This window comes from Gekko japonicus, unplaced genomic scaffold (genome assembly GCF_001447785.1).
Source record: "Gekko japonicus isolate JY-2015 unplaced genomic scaffold, Gekko_japonicus_V1.1 scaffold1577, whole genome shotgun sequence".
NCBI classification, from domain to species: Eukaryota; Metazoa; Chordata; class Lepidosauria; order Squamata; family Gekkonidae; genus Gekko; species Gekko japonicus.
This window is the reverse complement of record NW_015168699.1, coordinates 1-16174: the sequence shown is the minus strand read 5'-3', so window position 1 is coordinate 16174 and position 16174 is coordinate 1. Positions and strand designations below refer to the sequence as shown.

General features: G+C 46.4%; 1 protein-coding gene across 1 annotated transcript in view; it reads right to left on the bottom strand.

Annotated features, from left to right (window-relative positions):
- Nucleotides 1-14636, bottom strand: part of KIAA0930 (KIAA0930 ortholog) — a gene marked incomplete at its 5' end in the record, with an annotated part of 22818 nt that extends 8182 nt beyond the window's left edge. Inside the window, 7 exons of the mRNA XM_015415486.1 lie at nt 2561-2723; nt 4517-4711; nt 6581-6721; nt 8025-8126; nt 9544-9621; nt 13326-13430; nt 14481-14636. Coding sequence (XP_015270972.1) covers nt 2561-2723; nt 4517-4711; nt 6581-6721; nt 8025-8126; nt 9544-9621; nt 13326-13430; nt 14481-14636 — 940 coding nt within the window. The remainder of the gene's footprint in view (nt 1-2560; nt 2724-4516; nt 4712-6580; nt 6722-8024; nt 8127-9543; nt 9622-13325; nt 13431-14480) is intronic.
- Nucleotides 14637-16174: the final 1538 nt, after the last annotated feature.

The window sequence follows — 16174 nt, the reverse complement described above, 5'->3', positions numbered from 1 at the left end:
GGAGTGGGGAATCAAACCCGGTTCTCCCAGATTAGAGTCCGCGCACTTAACCACTACACCAAACATCCCCAAATCAATGAACACTAATACACTAGGAGTAATAACTTCTTCCCAGAAAAACTGAATGACTGGACACAGCCAAAACGTATGTTTAAGGGACGCATCCTGTGAGTTACAGTGCCAACAGTTAACACACATTACTCAGTCCTTTGCTAAAGAGTCGCTACAGTGTCCAGTATATCCTAAACATACGTTTTTGCTAGGTAAGTTGCAACTCACGATCCATGGAGACAGCAGGTATAAACTTCAAGGCCCTGCACCAAGCCAAGCCACTGGTCCATCTCACTTCCTGCTGTCTTCTCTGAGTGGCAGCACTGAGGCAAAGAAGCAGGTAAAGCTCTCGCCCCACCCCCACCCCTCATTCGCAAGATTCAGTAAATGCAATTCCAGGAACGAACCACATGTACTCTTGACATGTTACAGGCCTCCCAAGCACTTAGCTCAGCATGTGTCCATCCTGTGTCAACTATGCAGCTGCCAAGGTTGGGATGGGGGGGGGATGCTTGTTGCTGGATGAGTGTTTGGCTTGGAATGTTAGATTTTGATTCTCCCTCTTCTTTATAGCCCTGTAGCCTGAGACTGTGACCTTGGTACCTTGTTGCTCTATTCTCTGGGAATGTATAGCCGGTTAGCTTAGGCGGGCTTTTGCTTTTCTTTTGATTGGCCCAAGACCATCCCCTGACCCTTTGAATCAAGTATATCTTTTGGCTACGTGCGCTTCTTTTCAATCCTGACACTGAATGTATGTGTAGATGACTTGCCTTTACAGACTCCAATAAACTTTACTCCTTTGGAAAGAAAGTTGAGGGGAACTGATTGCTGCAGGACTCTTGACATCCAGGCTCAAGACAAATCTCTCTGAAATGAAACTAGCTAATTCTAGCCCTCTCTTGCTTACAGCTGCAAGAAGAACAAAGATTGAGTCCAGTGGCACCTTTAAGACCAACAAAATTTTATTCAAGTGTGCATGCACACTTCTCCACATACAAGGAAATGGAAATTACCAGTCCATACATATAGGTAGAGGGTGAGCAGTAATTAGCATACAGCATAATGAAGATGTTTAACATATTCAAGGACCAAACAGGAATAACAAGCTTAGTTTACATAGTTACCATTTGTTTGGGTTTAATTCCGGGGAGAAACATATTGAAGGAAATAAATATGTCAGAATTGGAGATTGATGGGCAGATGTATCCTTAATTGTGGAATACGGACGGTAATTAACAGACCCTGCCATTACGCTCCATCCGTCTCCTCTCAAGCTTGGAGGCGATCTTACAACATCTTCTGCTCACTGTCTATCCATATGTATGGACTGGTCATATCCATTTCATTGTATCTGAAGAAGCGTCCGTGCACACAAAAGCTTATACCTTGAATAAAACTTTGTTGGTCTTAAAAGTGCCACTGGACTCAAACTTTATGTATGGACTGGTAATTTCCATTTCACTGTATCTGAAAAAGTGTATGTGCACACAAAAGCTTATACCCAGAGTAAAACTTTGTTGGTATTAAAGGTGTCCCTGGACTCAAACTTTGGTCTTCTGCTTCAGACCAACACGGCTGCCCCACCTGAATCTAGCTACGAGAAGAAGATTATCCAGGGTAAAGGTAAAGGTTTCCCTTGCTCGAAAGCCAGTCGAGTCCGACTCTAGGGTTGCGGTGCTCATCTCCGTTTCAAAGCCTAAGAGCCAGCGCTGTCCAAAGACGTTTCCGTGGTCATGTGGCCGGCATGACTAAACACCAAGGCGCACGGAACCTTCCCTTCCCACCGAAGTGGCACCTATTTATCTACTTGCAATTTCTTGCTTTCGAACTGCTAGGTTGGCAGGAGCTGGAACTAGAGACGGGAGCTCACTCCGTCATGCGGCACACTCGGGTCTCGAACTGCTGAACTACCAACCTTCCACAGCCTGCAGTTCAGCCTCTTAACCACTTGAGCCACCGCAGCTCCAGGGTAACCAGCCACCAAATTCCATATTTTCCAAAAGGTAGTGTTTGTGCTGCCTTTCCGGTGCCACAACGTGCCAAGGAACTCACAGCAGACGCAGGCAGACAAGCCGAGGAGCGGCTTTGTAAGCAGCAGCACCTAAAACTGACCCTGCAAACGTGTGAGAGAGCCAGCATGGTGCAGAGGTTAGCGCACCAGACTGGGATCTAGGAGACCCACATTCAAATCCCGGCTCTTCCATGGAAGCTCACTGGGTGACCTTGGGCCAGTCACACTCTCTCAGCCTAACTTACCTCAGGGAGTTGTTGTGAGGCTAAAACGGAGGGGGGGGGAGTTGTAAGCCACTCCGGGTACCCCCACTGGGAAGAAAAGTGGGGCACAAGGGAAGGAAACAAACCAGGACATAAATAAAACCCTGCCGTGGATGTACACTCCCCATCTCCACCCACCCCCAAGTGACCGTAACCTTTCCCCGTCTTCACGGAACAAGTCCCAGAACCTCATGTCGACACAGCCAGGCCAAGGCTTCCCCCGGGGCTCACTCACCTCCCTCCTCGTCATCTCGGAAGAACTCCTCACTATCGTTGGCTGAGTGAGACTTCTTCATTTCAGCAATTCGATTCCGGGGCACTTTTCTCTTGAGGGATGGGGAGAAAAAAGAGGGGCGGTTGTTGCGTTCAGGAGTTGGGGGAGTGCTGAAGGAAGTGACCTGAAGGGGGGAGAAATAAAGAAGAAAGACGTTACCGGGGGGGGGGAAAGAGCTAGGAAATGTTTTTGAATACCACTCAAAGGACAACCTACCTAAACGGAGTCTGAAGGACTATTTTTAAGTGCACGTTTCCAATTTATGAGCAAGCATTTATTTGCATTTAGTCAGCTTGGACTCTGAGCCATCATTTGAAACTTGAAGCTCAGTTTAACCCGTTTTTCTTATCTTGGTGACCAAAACCAGCCTTACTCTGCCAGTCACATGAGATCCCAAAAACAGGGTTGCCAGCTCCAGGTTGGGAAATTCCTGGAGATTTGTGGGGTGGAATCTAGGGAACATGGGGTTTGGGGAGGGGAGGGAATTCAGCAGGGTATAATGCAGAGGTCATTTCGTAGAAAAAGAGCTGGGGGACTCATTAGCATAACTCATTAGCATATGCCACACACCCTGACATCAGGGGCCCGGCGGTGGACCTGCAAGGCCAGCGGGAGTGCGAGGAAGCCCCGCCAAGGCCCTCCCTGGCCCCAGGCAGGCAGGGGTGGGGAGAGGCAGGGAGGAAGCAACTTACCCTCCCCTCTTCTCCTGCCTCCTCCTGGCTGAATGAGGGCTGGAAGCGGGGCGGCCGGAAGCAGGGGGCGGGGCTTCGTCATGTGCCCTGCCCCCCGTACCTCACCTGGGGGAACTGCGTTCCCCCGCGTCCCCCCCCCCCAAAATGACCTCTGGTATAATGTCTTACAATCCCCCTTCTAAAGCAGCCATTTTCTCCAGGGGAACTGATCTCTGCAGTCTAGAGATCAGTTGTGATTCCAGGAGATCTCCAGCCACCACCTGGAGGCTGGCAACCCTGCCCAAAATGTCTTTGGGGGCCCTCTACAACGCACAGGCTGAAGAGTCAGCAGACGAAGAGGAGGAGGAGGAGACTGGATTTATACCCCGCCCTTCACTACCCAAAGGAGTCTCAGAGCGGCTTTACCTTCTTTACACTGCCTCATTTGGCTTATTACCTCCCCCTTGAGTGACGCCCACTACAAATATGTGGGGAATTGGAATAACATGCATTTTTAATAATGTCGAGCGTTATTACTGCATCCTTCACATTTACCAGGACTCCTTATTCTCTTTAATAAAACTCTCAGTTCACCACATCCAAACTTGTGCTAGGAGCTTCAGCACTCTGACAAGGTATCATTTTATAGGCATGTGTGTTTCATTACCCAGACTGGGGGCACGCAGAGTTGTCAACCTCCAGGTGGGTCCTGGAGATCTCCTGGAATTGCAACTCATCTCCATACTACGGAGATCAGTTGTCCAGGAGAAAATGGCAGCTTTGGAGGGTGGACTCTATGTGGCGATATACCTCGCGGAGGTCCCACCTCTTCACCGTCTCTCCTCAGGCTCCGCCCCTAAATCTCCAGGAATTTCCCAACACGGAGTTGGCAACCCTAGGTGCAAACCCTTAAACCAGCAGATCTTAGGTGTGGGAAGGAAGACTTCCCTCATTCTCATGACATCTTACTGTGAATTCGTGATCATAGCTGGAAACAGGGCCCCTTTCACAGGCAAACATGTGCCTTCCTGACTACATGCAGCATTACGATGGGTCTGACTTAACTCTCAGGTTACACTGGTAAAAGAAATCGCTGAGCAATTTCACAAGTCACAAGACACATAGGTATTTTCGAAGACCTCCTTGGGTTTCCGTGCAATGCCCCATGCAAGCCCAAGGAAGAGCTTAACCAGATGCAACACATACTTCAGGCCCCTGGAACACGTTCCGGATGACGGTAGCTTACTCTCTCATGCAGAGGTGAGCCGGGGTTCGAATCTTCCTCCGTTCCATAGGGAGAAGTATCACCCGTTGAAACACGACTCACTGCCATTTCTGCATGGCCTTTCCCCTGTGGCCCCTTCATGCGCACAAACTCCATGTTGTTGAACTTGTAAAAGCCAAAGGACATCCTCTGCGCCATTTTCGCTGCAACGCTTACCTGCAAAGGAGAGAAAAGGTACCTGCTAATTATGACACAACACTCCGAAGGGCAGATTTTGTCAAGGAGGACCTGGCTGTGATCTCAAGCTGACAGATCAGATTTGGGGCAAGGAAGCAGTGAAGAGCCTTGACACGCATATAAAGACACAGGAATTTACCTGCAGTGGCCAAACAACCCTGATAACATTTCTTTCAATGGGTGCGGTTTAGAACTTGTGCGAGTAGCAGACCAGTGAGCTTCACAAAACAGGAAATCCTGTCTGCCCCCTTATCAAATACAATCAATTTTATTGACAACCACTTTTATTGACAATTTGTTGACAATACCAATCAATTTTATTGACAACAGTAATGTTAAAGGAGTTGTATACTAGTCCAAAAATCTTACACAGTTATTTTGTTGTATTTGATAAGGTTATTCATCTTTGTTCAGAAGAAGATTATTGTCGAAACGGCAAGACATTCCGGAGACCACCGTCTACATTTATAACTACATTTATTATTGGAAATTGTTCACTTTTTCTACATTGTGTAATTATGATTCTTCAATGAAATATTGTTTGTTTGTTTTTTATTTTAAACCATAAATTTTATTGAGAGTTTTATACATACAGAAAAAAAAAAAAATCCAACAGGGAAGTCCAAAACAACAAAGCAAGGGTATTGCGAGAAAACTAAACTGCTCTAACCGTACAAGACAACAATTTTTAGTTATATAACAACAATTTGTATTTAGTATTACTGACATTTTCCCAATCAAATTTGTCTATATTAATCTTGTCCAATAAGGGATACCAAGCATGAAGTGGGCTCATCAATTCACATTCTGTTTGGATTTCTGAATGGAACGTATTAAAATTCTCCAACAGGAATAAGTCCCACACCTTATGAAGCCAGTGCTGAATACTTGGAGGACTCGGGTCTTTCCAGTGCTTGGCAATCACTATCTTTGCCGCCGTGAGTAGAGTACCCACCAATTTTCTACTAGTATATGAGAACCCATCTGCAGGCCTCAATGAAATATTGTTTAGCGTTAATATGTCACAGTTTGTTTCTGGTTTTTCGGTAACATAGAGACTGTGTCCATCAATTTAGATCATAATTTAAATGCAAATGAACCAAATATGAGAACAAACTAGAGTTGCCAGGTCCCTACCTTTTGCCGGGGAGGGGGGACACTCCAGTTAGGCTTCCCACGGGAGGGGGGGGGAACACACAAATATAGAGACTGTGTCCATCAATTTAGATCATAATTTAAATGCAAATGAACCAAATATGAGAACAAACTAGAGTTGCCAGGTCCCTACCTTTTGCCGGGGAGGGGGGACACTCCAGTTAGGCTTCCCACGGGAGGGGGGGGGAACACACAAGCTCTAGCATTTGACCAAAAACTCTATAGTCACCGTAGAGTCTTTAGCCAAATGCTAGTGTGTCCCCCTGCAACATGCTGGGCGTGATGTCACCTCTGGGTGACGTCATCACACTGGACACATCAAGTGCAGCAGGGCTCTTCGGGGGCGGGGCAGATTTAGGGTCCCAAAATCAGGGGAACCCCCACCAATGTTCCCTCTAAGATGTGGAGTCCTGTGAGCAAAAATTCTACTTTGTGAGCTACTGGCATTAAAGTTGTGAGCGAGCCATTTGGCTCCTGCATCAATCAGTTTGCTCTGGAGCCATCCTTCCTGAGCTAAGACAAAAATCTGTGAGCCGGAGGCTAAAAAACTGTGAGCTAGCTCACACTAACTCAGCTTAGAGGGAACAGTGACCCCCACCCCCATCAGGGGGACGGCAACCCTAGAACAAACATGGCTGCCCTTTTCAAGGCTCCCTGGATGTCAAGGTTGGAGCACTCAAATGGCTGGCTTACCCTGTTGTCATAAACCTTCTTGAGAGCTTCGTAGCGGATGGATCCTTGGAAGATGACGCCTTGGAAAGTGTTGCTTTTGTCACTGGCCACCAGCTCCACACAGACCATCTCGCCTTCCCCGACAGTCATGTCGCTGAATACCTGCCATCACACCCAGGGAAATCAAATACTTAGACGGCCAATTGCTGTAAGCGGCCTGAAGTGCATGTAAACCACAGATTGTCAAAATGACTTTTACAGGGCAAGTGAGATACGAGATTTTGCGGCAGAAAAGCAAATGCCCAATAACTGGCCTAGGAACACTGAATCCTACAGCAGTTTGGGTTTTTTGCAGGGGATGGTCGGGGAAAAGAGACAGAAGGCAATACTCATGATGGAGACAATTGCCCCTCACCAAGCACGACATAAGCCAAGATCCCTTTAAAAAAATCAGGAAGTACAAATAAGAGGAACAGCTTCTTACATCAAGTCCAAAAGATCACAGGTTGTGTTGGGAATGGAAACCCTTCCCCAAACGTGTCATGCTGTTGATAACACACAACATGTGCTCACCTTTATATTTAGGTTTAATGTTATCACAATCTCTTCCAGCCTATTTTGATTTCCTGATAGTTCCACACTACAAAGGACTATTTATGCTGGCTAGATTGAATGCTATTCCGTCAGGGGAGCTATCGGGACGCTTAAATAAGGTGCCTTACTCTGAGTGACTGAGCCAATGCGGTTCTGGCCAAACAGACGCCTTTCAACACTGCCTATTCGACTGTGATTTGCTTAACGAGGCAAGAGATAGTTGGATAAAACATTATATCCAGGACTCTAGGTGAGAACTGAATAATTTGAGGTTTCTTTTAGCAGGGATGGATTTTAATATTACACTGGCAGTTGCCAAGTTCTTTTCTCAGTCGATTCAGATTAAAAATCGTTAATTTTTTATATTATATAGACACATGTATGAAATAAATTTCCTTAGCGTGACACTGTTCAGAGCTGAACTGGCTGTAAGAACAGTATAGTTAAAGTAAAGTAACAACACACAACCACATTTTCACATGCCACTCGGGTCCCACCATTTATGAGTTTCCCTAAGCAAGTCATTTCCCTTTGGCTCTGGACTCGCATTCCAGTGTTTTGCCCATTTCAGTCTGGCAGTGCTTTGTATCCACAGCAAAAGTTCCTGCAGATCTGGAGGCACTTTTGCAATGGCGAAGCCAAGGGAGTGTCGGGACACCCAGGGCCTAGAGAGCAGACGGCTGAGAGCTCCACAGAAGCCCCTCTCTGAGCTTCTAAAGAGAGAGCAAGGCTAGTAAACTACGGCTTGCCCAGATGTCTGGACATTTCTAGCCGTGGGACTGTTGGCTGGAACTCAACAAGAGGGCCCCACATCACGACAGGAGGGTCTGAAGACAAGTCTAAGGAACGTCTGTCCTGACAAAGGCCCTACCTCTTCAAAGTTGTCTATCATGTAGAATATGTTTGGGTAGCTGATCTTGGATTCCTCCCCTTTGCTGTCCATCGGGTGCTTGCTTGGAGACGCAAAGACTTGCTAGAAGAGAACGGTTGGAAGGTATAATGTGACTGGCTGCACGGACCACTCCACGCACAGCTATGAATACTGGCAGGAAGGGCAGGTATGGGTAGACAAACAGGCAGTCGGATGGACTTTAAAGAATATATAGAAAAATATCGGGATGTTAAGAATAATTTACTTTGCTTTGATAGTTATTAGAGGAAGAAGAGAAGGAGGAGGAGGTTTCCCTCCCCCTCCCCACAACAGACACCCTGTGAGGTAAGTGGGGCTGAGAGAACTCTGACAGAAACTGCTCTTTTTTCAAGAACAGCTCTTATCAAAACAACGGCTTGCCCAAGGTCATCCAGCAGGTGCAAATGGAGGAGTGGGGAATCAAACCTGGTTCTCCCAGATTAGAGTCTGCACACTTAACCACAACACCAAACTGGCTGACTGCAGGAGGGAAACAAGGCCACGCTGATCCCCAGACCCCCGCCAACGACCCCCTTCTCCCCACTCCTCCACTGCAGCTGATGCAGCAGAATCTCCCACCTTCTCCCCACAGCTGTGTCTTGCCTCAAGGGGCTCAATGGCTGGAGAGCCACAGCTGCCCCCAGCCCCAGAGCGTCCCCTCTCACAGCAGCAGGCAAAGAGCTGTGGCAGTGCAGAGAGTTGCTTGGGGAACACGGAAAAGGAGGGAAAGCCCAGGGAAGGGCGTGAAAAGGCCAGGAAAGAAGCAAAAGGATCAGGACCTACCAGGGGTAGGGCAAGACAGCAAGACTGGGGAATGGGGTGCCAGAGAGAGGAAGGAGAGCAAAAGGAACCCAATGAACACAGGCGTACAGGGATGAAAGAGCCTGAAAGATGATGGGAGGGAGCGTGAAGGTCCGTGAGGACAGCATCAGCGCCTGAAGCCCTCCCTCCTCGTGAGGGAGCTTCACGGGGCTTTCATTCAGACAGGCAGAGTGGTGTAATGGTTACTGTGTTGGACCGGAGAGACCCACATTCAAATCCTTCCTGTTTGGAGGAAGGGTGGGGTAGAGGCACGACTGACAGATAACCGTCACGTTGTAGAGCAAGCCACAAATGGAGCCCAGGATGGTGTTCTGTCCATACCCCGAGGGTCCCTTTGCTTTCTTCCACAGAAGCACCTTTGGGGCAGAGGAAAGTTGGCGCCTGGAGAGGCCAACTCAACGGCCACAAGCTCAACTTTGGAGCAGATGCAAAACTTTTCACGAAACCAAGCGGATGTTATTTCCTGACTCCATGGAGACAGGGCCTTCCATAGACTATGTTAAATCCCCCCCCCCGCCCCCGAGACAGGGATGACACTTCAGGCAGCATGCTGCTCTGAGCACCCCCATTTTGGTTCTTGTGAAGTTATCTGGGGTGAAAGGAGGGTGCAGTGCAAAAGGCTGAAGGCACCTCCCAAGATTTAGATGGTGCTCCTCACCTGGGATTTCTTCTTGTGGACGTGGATGTCCCCTCCATCTGAACGGGTACACACAGCACACGTCACTATGTAATCCAGCTGAAACCAAACCAAGGGGTTGGAGTGGGGGGAACTATTAATACATAAAACCAACCAGAATCACAGCCATACTGCTTAACACCTTTCATTAGAACCAACCGAAACGACCAGGACCAACCAACCAACCAACCAACGGGATGTGTTCTCAGCTAAGGGACTCTGACATAAACCCTTATTCTAATTTCCGATTTTGTAAAGCGGTGGCTACTGCCAACCAGTGTTCCCTCTAAGCTGAGTTAGTGTGAGCTAGCTCACAGTTTTTTAGCCTCCGGCTCACAGATTTTTCTCTTAGCTCAGGAAGGATGGCTCCAGAGCAAACTAATTTGCGCAGGAGCCAAATCGCTTGCTCACAACTTTAATGCCAGTTTGCTCACAAAGTAGGATTTTTGCTCACAAGACTCCACAGCTTAGAGGGAACATTGCTGCCAACTATGTCACAGTGTGCTCTGCTGGAAGAGAGGAAAAGTCTTTTTTTTATATAAATATATTTATTTAGCAGTGTCAGGTGTCAATGCAAATCCCAGTCTGGCTACATGGCTTTTGGCACAGCCACCTTCTCAGTATGCAAAGGTCCTCACTGTCTTTGTGATAACTCCCATTTGCCCCATCTTTGCCAGCTATTCCTTTATTTTGTCTATCAGTATCAGGGGCCTGGAGGAACTGATTCGAGAGTATCCTAGATTCACCTGACATCTCACCAAGACCCCTAAAGGTGGCATGGCATCCCACTGCGCCAAAGACATCTATTCTATCCTCTCATCCACTCTCTGGGAAACCGGTAGGGCTTTGACGGCTGGTAGCCCAAGCAGTGGCATGTCTCCTGTTATGCAATTTTTTTGTCGTGTCATTTTTATTTATTAATTCGATTTATATCCCGGCCTCCTTGCGTAGCAGGCTCAGGGTGGCTTACAGTAGATTAAAATACGTTAAAACACAGATGCCATGAAACAATGCAATAACGTGGTATGCAACAAATGGCAATCATAAATACAGATAAAAAGATGAAACGCTGATGGCAGTGGCGTCCCATTTTGCTATAAATCATCCCAGAACTTTCAGTGCAGCATCACTTGGTCTCCAGAACTTCCTGGGAAAAGACTTCTAAGCCTATGTAAGCTATAAGCAGCATCTGGGATAGCTGTTGACCCCGTGTCTACTTTGAAGGTAACAGGACAATCATTTCCGTCATCCAAACTTAGATGAGAGTTCTAGTAACACAATTTCCTCCTCTGCCAAAATTCGTTCTGCAACTTTATGAACCACTGTGAACAATCAGCACACAGAAATCTAGCGGCCCTATCAGCAAGTTACTTCTTTGACAGGGTAGGCAGCATATGAGAGTCAGTTTGGTGTAGTGGTTAAGAGTGTGGAGAACCTGAGTTTGATTCCCACCCAGCTGGGTGACCTTGGGTCAGTCACAGTTCTTTCAGAGCTGTTCTCTCAAGAGCAGTCCTTGAAAGAGCTCTCTCAACCCCACCTACCTCACAGGGTCTCTGTTGTGGTGAGGGGAAGGAAAAGGAGTTTGTAAGCTGCTCTGAGACTCTTTCAGGTAGTGAAGGGCGGAGGTATAAATCCAATCTCCTCTTCTTCTACACCCTGGGACTTTCACCACTTCTCTTATTATGCTGGTTTGCTACAAATGGTCCCCTCTTTTGCTTCTGTTGTTGCTTTTTGCTTTCTACATCACGTGGACCATTCGGATCATTTATCACTCCATGAGGCATTAGAGCAATTTAATTTATTTCTGCTGCCCTCTGACCAGCCCAGACTGACAGGGTTGCGGAATGGCCTTTGAAATGGCCACCTGCAATCTGAGACAATTTATCGTCAGAAAGTACTCCTGCACGGTGAGTCATCCTGAGGTCTTTAAGGATACCATGTTCACAGGATTCTGCCCAGTGTGTGTAATGGATGCAGTGAAACTTCATTGGTTCAGAAGACCCTGGCCTACGGAAACGACATCTAGTCTGCTTGTAGAACACATCTTTCCTTTTCCATAAAATGGCCTGTAAAGGCATCCACCACTTCTCTACAGAGGACTTTGTCATCAATGTTCCCTATAAGCTGTGGAGTCTTGTGAGCAAAAACTCAACTTTGTGAGCTACTGGCATTAGTGTAGTGAGCGAACAATTTGGCTGCTGCATAATTTAGTTTGCTCTGGAGCCATCCTTCCTGAGCTAAGACAAAAATGTGTGAGCCAGAGGCTAAAAATCTGTGAGCTGGCTCACACTAACTCAGCTTAGAGGGAACACTGGCAAGGACATTATGATTTTGTTTCCTTGGTCCCCCATACAGTAAAACAAAGAACTCGTTAGGTAAGCCTCCGGATCTGTGAGCAAATCAGACTTCCTTGAACATCTAGGCCACATTCCAAAGAACTGGAAATCAAAACACTCTAATGATATAGTCTTGAATGACACCATTTTGTCTAGGGCTGAAACGTATTGTGAGTCAGGACCTGCTGAAGCTTCTCGAACTATTTTAGTATTTTCCTTTATACCAATTCAACACGGGGGGGGGAGGGGGGGATCTACTGGGTCTGAGTCAGGAGGACTTCTCCAGAGGTATGCTGAGCTTATGAGGTTTCTGTCAGTCATTGCAGTGTTTTTTAGCAATGTCTGTCATATGGCAGGATTTGGCCTCTTCTGACATCATGCATTATTTACGGTCGCAGAGACCGAGGCGGCTTTTCCAAGTGTTTCATTTCAAGTAACTCACAAGAAGAAGCTGCCTCCTCCCGATGGCATCGGCACTCTTGAATGGGTGGTTAAATTTTTGCTACATCAGATGCCAGGGCAGGCCTCCTGGGGAAGCAACCATGAAAGTTCAAGGAAAGTGTTCCCTCTAAGCTGAGTCACTGTGAGCCAACTCACAGTTTTTTAGCCTCTGGCTCACACACTTTTGTCTCAGCTCAGGAAGGAGGGCCCCAGAGCCAACTAATTCATGCAGTAGCCAAATCGCTCGCTCACAACTTTAATGCCAGTAGCTCACAAAGTTGAATTTCTGCTCACAAGACTCTACAGCTTAGAGGGAGCAGATATATTTTATAGACACACACCAATTAGCCAACCAGGGATGCTAAAAAAAGAAAATGGGTATTGACCCTCAGAGTTAAACATCCTTGCCTGCATCTATTGGTGTTTGAAAAGCAGGCGAATGTGGCACCCTTGAGCCATCACCTTAGACACATGGTAGTTGCTTTTCTGGAAGCAGAAACCATCTGGATGAGGGCTCAGTTGCAAAGATGCTACCGTGTGGGTCTTGCCCAAACAATCCACACCCCCACCAAAAGGAAGGGAGTCCATTCCATGGGAGAGGCCTATGTGACTGCACAGGGACAGTCAGGAACCACGGCTCTTTCATTGACCCACTCAAAACTCCCCCAACTGCCCCTATTTTATAGATTTCCACAGCGAACAAATACTGCTTGGCGTTGCAACACAAGACTCATCCCAAAAGCCCTACTGTTGAGTGCTCCCCTTTCTCTTCTACAGCTTCATAGGCTGGGGACTGGGTAGCCCTGGAGCTGAACATGGAGACTCAGGGCAGATGGGAAGCAATGGCCCAAAACTCGGCCTCACCTCTCCCCCCCCCCCCCCCCCCCCCCCCAGTGAACAAATCAATTGTGCTTTGCACAGAGCTACAGAGAACAAGGGCTTCCAGGACTCAAAGAAGCAGGCGCCAGAAGAAGAGATTTATGTCACCTTTTGCAGGATGAGGTTCAAGTAGACACTCTCTTCCCAGTCAATATCTGGATCCCCCAGGCCAGGCAGCTTCTTAGAATCCCTACGGTAAACCTCAACTTCAGCCTGCTGAGAGAAAACAAAGAGAAACCAGGGGAATACTGCATAGTGATGGGAAACGTTGTTTGGGGGCCAACAGGCTCAAAGAGGCTGGAGTGAGGAGGGACGACGAAAAGAAATGACTCCTCCTCCCTTTTCGGCATGCACATCTCTACTGAGAGGGGCAATTTCATACCCTTGTCCTCCTTCCTAAAGCTCACTCACCCTCACCACTGTTCTCCTGAGTAGATCCTATGACCCCAAGAGTGATCTTTCCAGGGGCTGGATGGAGCTGCAGCAATGAACATGGGAAAACTCCATGTGCCTTCCATAGAGGGATGGTAGAAGCAAGCTACGTGAGTGGTAAACTGAAAGAATACCCAATCTGTCTTGGGTGCTCAATACTAGGAATTCGCACACTCCATATGGTTTTATTTAGAACCGTATTTGGTTACGTTTATGAGCCATCCTGAGATGTGATTTTAAAATTTTGGTTTTTAATGTATTTTATGCATTTTATCTATGTTGTAAGCCTCCTCAAGCCCCGTAAGCTAGAAAGGCAGCTAACGAATGTTTTAAATAAATAAAAATAAAAATATCTGCAATTTTTGGCCCTAAGGATCTGTAAAAGGAGAAATACTCTCGAAAGATAATAGCCACCTTAACCCACCCCCGTTTGAAGCTGAAGATCGACCGCACACCCGGCTGGCACTAACTGCAAAGGACTAACAGGGTAAGAACTTCCACTTTCTGCAAAAAAAAAAAAAAACCAACCCCAAAAAAGCTAATACCCAGGTGCCATTTCGTGCTCAACTGTGGTAATCATCTCCTGAAAGTACCCTAGATATATATTATATTACATTTTCTTCCCTAAAATCACAAAGGCTACAGACTTTAAAAAAGGAATAATGTGTGTAAGAGATTATATGCAATTATCTGTTCTGCATGAGTATGTTCCACGCCCATGGACCACAGCCTCTTTTTACACTATTTCTAAGGAGACAGACACAGCCAAAAGTTTTGCATTCGCTTGGGAGAAGTCCTTGAGGTTTAAGATGCCTTTTTTTCGCCACTCACCTTCTTCCCATCTGTATTATCGCCACTTACGTAGGACAATTTTCGACGGACGTAGAAAAGCATGTCATCCTGCCGGGGAGCCCATTTCTCCATAAAGTACGTGGAAAACATCCATGTCCAGAACACAATGCGGTCATCTTTGAAACACCCTAAAAAGGTAATTAAAAGCGAGCATTAAAATCTACTGAGCCCACACTGCTTTTCTTTTTCTAAAGTGCCATAGCTGAGTCTCCCACTTTGTGTGGCAGCCAGCCAGCCAGCCAGCCAGCCAAGCACCAAAGCAGCAGAGATGCCCGAGTGCTTTGGGCAAGGAAGTAATTTGTACAGAACAAATTACTGTACTCCAGGATGTCACCGTTCATCATAACTCTGTCCCATATGTCCACTGATCGCATAGATCCCCTTCATACCTGAAGGGAAACCATTAGTGTGGTCTGACGGCCACATGAAGAGGTCCTAAAAAATCATGACAAAAGCTGCAGGATGACAAAATCATGACAAAAGCACTCCACTTCCCCCCCTCCTCCTCTGCAGGAAGTTCTTTGCTTCCAAGGATTCATTACTTCATAAAATGAACATCAGCGAATGGATGCCACTGTCAATACAATATGGGACATGCATGGCAGTTTGAAAGTCGTAATTCATGGAGGGATGTAAAGGACAATTTGCTTTGTTTTGAAAACTATTGAAACATAAAGAATAATAGAAAATGGATAAATGTATAAGAACAACATTGGAAAAATGTGTTACCTGTAGAGTTTGAATAACAAAAAAAGAAGATATGTAAACAATTTAAGAGATGGGCAGGAGGTTGGAGCACTGTGGGAAGCCATGAAAGGGTGGGGGTAAGGGGAAAGTCATAATTCGTGGTGATTTCTCCTAGGAACTGTATGAGAAAGAACATGTTGGTTTTATTGATTTGTAAACCAGGGGTGGGGAGTTGTGAAAACACACTTCTGGGGAAACTGGAATGTATGCAATACTTACTTTCCTGTCAAACCTACACTTCTCTTACTGATTGAACATCATAAAATGTGTCATTTATAACAGGTAGCATATAAAATTGTACTATTTGGCATATTTATAGAATTTAACAGTACAAATATCTTCATTTCTACAAGAAAATCTGCAGGTATACCCAGTACTTGAGAAAGAATTGCATGCTGCCGGACCCTACGCTACCACAGCACAGGGATCCTAACTTTTGGCATCTGAGAGGTAGGGAAAAAAATAGAAGTTGGAGGTAAAAAACAAATTCCGTAGGAAACAAAGAAAGTGTACTATTTTGACAAATACTCTCCGACAGCCACGAGGTAGGACTACCGCTATATTTGCATATTAAGTTGAACTCTGTAACATTTAAAAATCTGAACTCTCTTTAACAACACATTACCAGTAAACACATTATAATAATTGTGACCCAAATTATTTACGTTTAAACAAAAAACAATCTGGAAAATGTTGTATATGTCTACAGTTAAGAGTGTCTCATCAAAGCTTCTTTTCTCCTCGAATTTTACAGTTTTTCCATCAGATTTTTTAAAAATGTCTCTAAAGGGGGGAGGGGCTTTCCCCAGGTGTCACTTCTCCAGTCATGACAGTTTCCTGTGTGGCTGAGGCCCAGATAGAACTGCCCCCACGCACCCAACAGGCAGGGCAGAGAGCAGGAAAGACTTCTTCACCCAAAGAGTGAT